Source organism: Anopheles arabiensis, chromosome 2 (assembly GCF_016920715.1).
Source record: "Anopheles arabiensis isolate DONGOLA chromosome 2, AaraD3, whole genome shotgun sequence".
NCBI classification, from domain to species: domain Eukaryota; kingdom Metazoa; phylum Arthropoda; class Insecta; order Diptera; family Culicidae; genus Anopheles; species Anopheles arabiensis.
The window spans coordinates 108,204,139-108,210,337 of NC_053517.1; the positions used below are offsets into that span (position 1 = coordinate 108,204,139).

At 42.3% G+C, this 6,199-nt stretch overlaps 1 protein-coding gene across 1 annotated transcript; it reads left to right on the top strand.

Moving 5' to 3' along the window:
• Positions 1 to 5,205: 5,205 nt before the first annotated feature.
• Positions 5,206 to 5,981, top strand: LOC120895097. The gene is made up of 3 exons (XM_040298129.1): positions 5,206 to 5,309; positions 5,371 to 5,427; positions 5,491 to 5,981. The coding sequence occupies exons 2-3, from the start codon at positions 5,415 to 5,417 to the stop codon at positions 5,979 to 5,981; spliced, it is 504 nt and encodes a 167-aa protein (XP_040154063.1). The 5' UTR covers positions 5,206 to 5,309; positions 5,371 to 5,414.
• Positions 5,982 to 6,199: the final 218 nt, after the last annotated feature.

Below are 6,199 nucleotides of genomic sequence, written 5' to 3' on the forward strand. Positions count from 1 at the left end.
AACCACAATCACTCACCCTTATTCCGGTTCCTAGATCTTCTCTATACATTCTCTCAATCGCTGACCAGTCACGATGCCCAAGCCGTCTATGCCATTGATGTTGACAATCTGCTTTGTGTTTTACCAGTAATGCAGTCATCGAGGTTTCTACCTCGTCTAGAAAATATAACCCACAGTTTATAGATCCTGTAGCTACCACTGCACCACCGGCACTCACAATTTGACATCCCTTTTCATTGAATGTCACTTCCAGGTTCTTTTGTGCTAATTTCCCGACAGAAAGAAGATTAGTAGAGAGCCCGGGTACGAATCTAACATCATTCATTTCGATTTGCATTATTTTGCCGGAACCATCAATGCCCTGTATAATGCCTTTTCCTTCGCCACGAATTTGTGATTTGTTACCGTCGGCCATGGTGATGAATCCACCTTCGTATTCATCTAATGATGTAAAAAATGATCGATTATTGGTCATATGCGCACTAGCGCCACTGTCGATGACCCAGCTATGCGACTTTTCTATTCTGCCCACCGTGAACGCTATTGTTCGCGAGTCGCTTTGTGCTGCTTTTGCTCTTCCGGAATTATTACCGGCACTAGTAGATTGCTCTTCATTTTTCTTGATAGCCAAAAATTTCCTACAATTCTGCTTGAAATGGCCTGGTTTCTTGCAGAAATGGCATGTGCGTACCCCACCACCTAATTGATTATTGAATGGCTTACCCTCAGCAGATCGCATAGCCTTTTCAGTTTTAGAAGATTCACCTTCTCGTCTTTCCATTTGACGATTATATTCATCGATAAGTTTAGATTTTACTCCTTCAAGAGATATGTCTTCGTCTGAACGACTATCTAACGCTGTAACTAAACCATCATACGAAGCTGGTAAACTGCGCAATAACATGCACACTTTTGTATCTTTATCTAATGCTGTACCTGCAGCTTCGAGGCGGTCGAATAAATCGTCGAAAATGCGCAGGTGATCTTCCACGTTACCTTGTGTTGCCAGGTTTGTCGCACATAATTTCTTCAAAAGAGATACTCGAACAGATCGTGTCGTTTTCTGGTGGTATGTTTTCAATTTATCATAAACGTCGTGTGCAAACACGGAATTCTTCACCAGTGGTAATTGGCTATCGTCGATTAGTAATATTATTGTGGCCTTTGCTTTTCGGTCTGTTGTCTTCCAAAACGGGGTGCGCTCGATTTCTGGGGGAATGGGTGATTCTACAACATCCCACAAATTTTCTCGACTCAGAAGCATTTCTATCCGAATACTCCATGTTTGCCAGTTGCTCCCATTTAGCTTATCGATTGTGAATTTTGTCTCACTCATTTTTCACGTCGTAGCAGCACTGATTTTACAATGTGAAAAGAAATCACTATCCGGCTCTTCTCGGCCGATTCTTTCAGCTGAATGTAATACTCTTGTTTTGAGTCAACTTGCTGGGCCCATAACCTGTTGAACGCAGTCAATGTTAATCATTCGCTGAGTAAAACAAAAGAGGACAAACCAATTTGTTCTGCTGCGCAAATCCACGTTTTATTCACATCTATTTTATCCACACACGGAAGCTGTCAGCGCGGCTCGATGACAGCTAAAACACAGTTCAATGTCTTAGCCATATTATGGCGTGGAAACACCGTTCAGAGGAACAGGGTTTATAGGAACAGGGTTCTTCGGCATGACTTCCAACATATATTAGGTGGGCTTATGGTGTTCTTTCTCACCAATACATTGACACACAATTTGGCGGTTTGCTCCATAACAAAATCTAGTATGCCTTGAAGTTTCAACGAAATCTCGCAGAAATTGTATGTGGTTATGCTCAGGCGTAGCGCGAAGAAAGAAGCCAAAAAAACCTACGCGACGGCCAGTTCTTGGATTAAAATGATGATCTGAAGATTACTGGATAACAACAACACAGTTCCCTAGCAAAATCTGATATATAGGAAACGATTATTGAATCCGTTCAGTCAGCGAGCAAGGAGAAGTGTACCAAGCGAACCAAATATGAATTTATACTAAAAGTGAGGAATTTATCAGAGTGCCAGTGCATATTGTAGGGATCAAGAGTGTGAGAGAGAAGTTAAGTGAAATCAGAGAGAGCGAAAAATATTGAAACATGCAAAAATGAGGATGAGAGAGGAGAGATTGGACGAAAGCAGAGATAGAGATGGAGAAGGCGCGCGGAAAAGGAGACGGACGTCTACCGGTAGCTAGCGGTAGCTGGGATCAGGAGAGAGTGAACTCCGAGAGTGAATCGAGAGAGAGAGAGTGTGAGAGAGAGACATATCGTGAGATCAGGGAGAGAAGACAAGTCAGGCGACAGGGAGAAATAAAGGAGCCTCGGGTCAGTCTTGTGGTTGATCGAAACGAGATCGGTTGAGCGTGAAACAAAAAAAAAATAATTTGAATAAAAAAAAGCCTAATAAATAATTAAAATGTGTGACGATTACGACACATATGTCCTTTGCTCCTGTTCAACAGACCATCGAAATATCTCAAATATCGAGTCAGATTGTAAAAATTTTGGATAAAGTTAGTAGTGAGTCCATAGAAAAATCATCAAAGCATCCAGTTTGTTATGGATCTAACTGTCAAACCAGGGTTTCTTCCTATTTTCGTTTTTAGACGTCAAATTGCACTGGATAAGCCCACCTGATATATCAACTCACTTTGCATTTAACCTTTGTTTATATGACCAAAAATACACCCTCATCTTTATGACCACCTACCCGGGTATGTCATACATTTTGTATGAGAAATTGCTCTTTTTCGTAGTAAATTGATCATATCTTCTGTTTTAGTTATTGAAATAACTTCAAATTTTCAAGGAAGCTTGAAGTCAGGTGTATCTTGGGGACCGCCTGTATATGAAAAATAATTTTGAAAATTCTTTTTTTTGTTATACTGGAAAAAACAAAGTTATAAAGCTGGATAAGCAGCTTCCCTGAAAATTTGAAGATATTTCAATAACTAAAACAGAAGATATGATCAATTTACCATCCAGAAATGCAAACTCCCATACAAAATGTAGGACCTACACGGGTAGGTGGTCATAGAATTGAGGGTGTATTTTTGGTCATAGAAAAGAAGGTTAAATGGTTGCGTTCTCAACAGTGCTCCTGCCGAAATCTGCCAATATAATCTGGCCACACTGGCTCGCTGGGCAAAAGCTCGCTCGAAAGGTCAATAACCGTCGCAAAACGTCAAAAACGACCGTCGCCAGCGCCTCGAAATCGTTGCGAGTTTCGCTCGCTGGCGACGTCGGTTTGCAGTACATGCGACGCCGGTTTTGACGTTTTGCGACGGTTTTGCGACGGTGGCCGCCAAAAAGCTCGCCTGACCTGCGGACCAGTGTGGCCAGATTATTTTGGCAGATTTCGGCAGGAGCTTTAAATCTAATCAATTATTTTAACGATCAATTTCTTTTTACCCTACTAGCAAAGAGAATGAAAAAGTGTGCGTCTTTTATAAATAATGTGTGTGGTTTGAAGCAAGATTGTGTGAAGCTATGAATTGAAATGTGCTTTTATTTGCAATAAAAGTGATAAAATATTTATAAACCAAGTTTGATGTGTTAAAGTTTTTCTTTTGCTTCGGGTGCACCAAGTCCGTGTAAAGGGAAGTGCACAGCGCGCTAAGAAAGAAACGAGCGTGAGGGGGTTTCAGTCCAGCGCAGCGAAACTCGCTGGAATCAAGTGGGGTACCAATTCAGCGCAGCGCAAGCCGAAAGAAACGGAAAGGAAGGGGAATGAGGAAAATACAATGAAACAGCGCGAGCGAGCGTTCTTTTCAGTGAGAGCGCCTCGTGCATTTTAAAGGCATGCAATAGAGCGCATTCTTTCCGTGGTAGCGCTCTATCCGCCATTTTTAATTTTTAGCCCAAAACAACGGACTTCGGATCCGATCTTGGGCCAGACCCCCACCGTGTGTTTCTACTTACTCCTCGCCTGAAAATTTCATTCTCCCCAAGCGCCACAGATTAATCTTAAACGACTGGAAAATTGAATATCCATAGAAAAAAAATGAAAGCTTCACAGCTTCATTGGTTTGATCAATAGATGGCGTATTAAAAATGATTATTATATTGCTATCCTTTTCTTGCAATGTGTTTCAACAAGTTTCATCTTATCATGACTGTTTAATCTCACTATTTCGGATAATTTATTTTCCGCGTTTCGGTGTAACCTTCAAACCTTTAATATTTACCAGCAGTTATTCGTTGTGCAGCAAAATTGGAAGAGAGCGTTTATTCGCGACATACACTGTTATTTATAAACTACTCGATCGAGCCGAACACTCGATATTGAACGAAGAATGTTCGTGTTTCGTTAAGCACGATATGAAGTGACAGGGCTGTGCCTGAACAATGACCTATATAGCCTTCTAACTTTCCGAGCAAAAATCCATATAAATGGTCGTGTGGTCAGATACGTGGGTATCAACTCCAACGACCAATACTCAAATCTCACTTGCTTCAGTACTGGTGGTTTCCATTGGAGTTTAGTATTTAAACAATCGTATCGCCGTTCTAGTTCTAGCGATGCATAACTTCAATGCGAAACCATACAACAGTACAGAGGAAATGAGAAAGCTCTCCTCCAAGCGAGAAAGCTCAACTGGTTGGGGTATCCCCACAAACAGATGGCGCCACCAGCTTTTTTGCTATTTTTAGAATGCATGAGTCGTTTGCCGTCTGCTAAACGAAGTCTTTCTATATTCCGTTTAGGTAGAGTGCTTGAGTCGTTTAGAAGCCGTTTAGTGGTCGTTTAGTGGATTTGTGGCACTTGGGTGGAAGATTTCTTAGGCTTAAAAAAGGGGGCAGGAACGGGTACCACGGTTCTCTCCCGTTCCTATATAAAATACACGGTGCGCTCTCTCAATGCTCGCGCCCACGCGCAAGCATCCTTTCGTGTGCTTGTGTTTGTTTCTTTCGTGTTGCGCTGTGTGCGTTTCTTTCGTTCAGCGATCGCTCACACTCGCTGCGTATTTTTTTGTTATCTAAAGCTTAACAAAAAAACAAACACGCGTAGATATTTTTTGTTTCATCACTTTATTGAAACATTTACATACACAATATTTTTGATACACAATATTTGACAAAAATAAAATTGATCGCTTCATCGATACAAACGTTGAAATGGCCGAATATCTGCGTAGATCCTTTTGTACACGTTGATTACTGTAAAAAAGGTACGAAACGAAGCTACGCGATGTACATAACATGCAATACGAATCATTCGCGCAGCTTCATTTGAATTCGCACAACACTTGAACACTGAACGGGAGCCTTCGGCCGCAGGTAATCGAAAGCTGGGAAAAAAGAAAATATGTTGAAATAACCCCTGTGCAATGTATTTCAGCTGAACGAGCTCTACCTCAAAGGAATGATGCCGTATTGGATCCAATGAATGTGGCCGGTAAGTCGCAATGGTATCCATTATGCATAACATCTAACTTCCATGCATGATTTCAATTTTTAGACACACTTCCACCCCGTAGCACTGGCGAGGATGATCCGCCGGTAATATCTATAATATCCCGGGGTCCACTCCAGCATCTGGCGCTGCGGAGAACTGCCCCTGCTGTCGGAGATACAAAACCAATGACGCTGGAATCTGTCGCCAAGGTCCAGGTCGTGGAGCAAAACAGGGTGTCAATGGTCAGGTCGCCCTCCATCTCAGCTGCCAAAGCTATCCGTAAGGTAGCGGTAGTGGCTCCTATGGGTGTGTGTGAGGGAGTGCGGAAGAATCCTAACTGTTTGAATCTGACTAATAAGATTGCAAACCAGAGCATAGATATTCATCAAAAGTACGCACGCCTACAGGTGCGTTTACCGCCTCTGGAGCCGTCTTGTAGTAATAAGCCAACGGCGGTAGTGCTTCGGCTGGATCATTCTGCAGGTACTGCAACCGTCGAGCAGTTAGCCATTGAGGCCGGCCACTACCGCCATACATCTCTCATCCACGGGTGAGCCCATAACACCATATTTCCCTCGGGAACTTTCAACACCTCCATCCGTGGCCTACAAGGCCGTGCGTTAAGCGTAGCAGCGATGAAGCAACATTCCATCTGTCTGTTGAAATAAAAAGAAAATGCTTAATGTATGCGTCTTTTCATTATTTTCAGCGTTCGATTTCTAAGTGAGAAGTTAGTAAGGTTGTTGAAAAGATGAACGGGAAGAGACTTCAA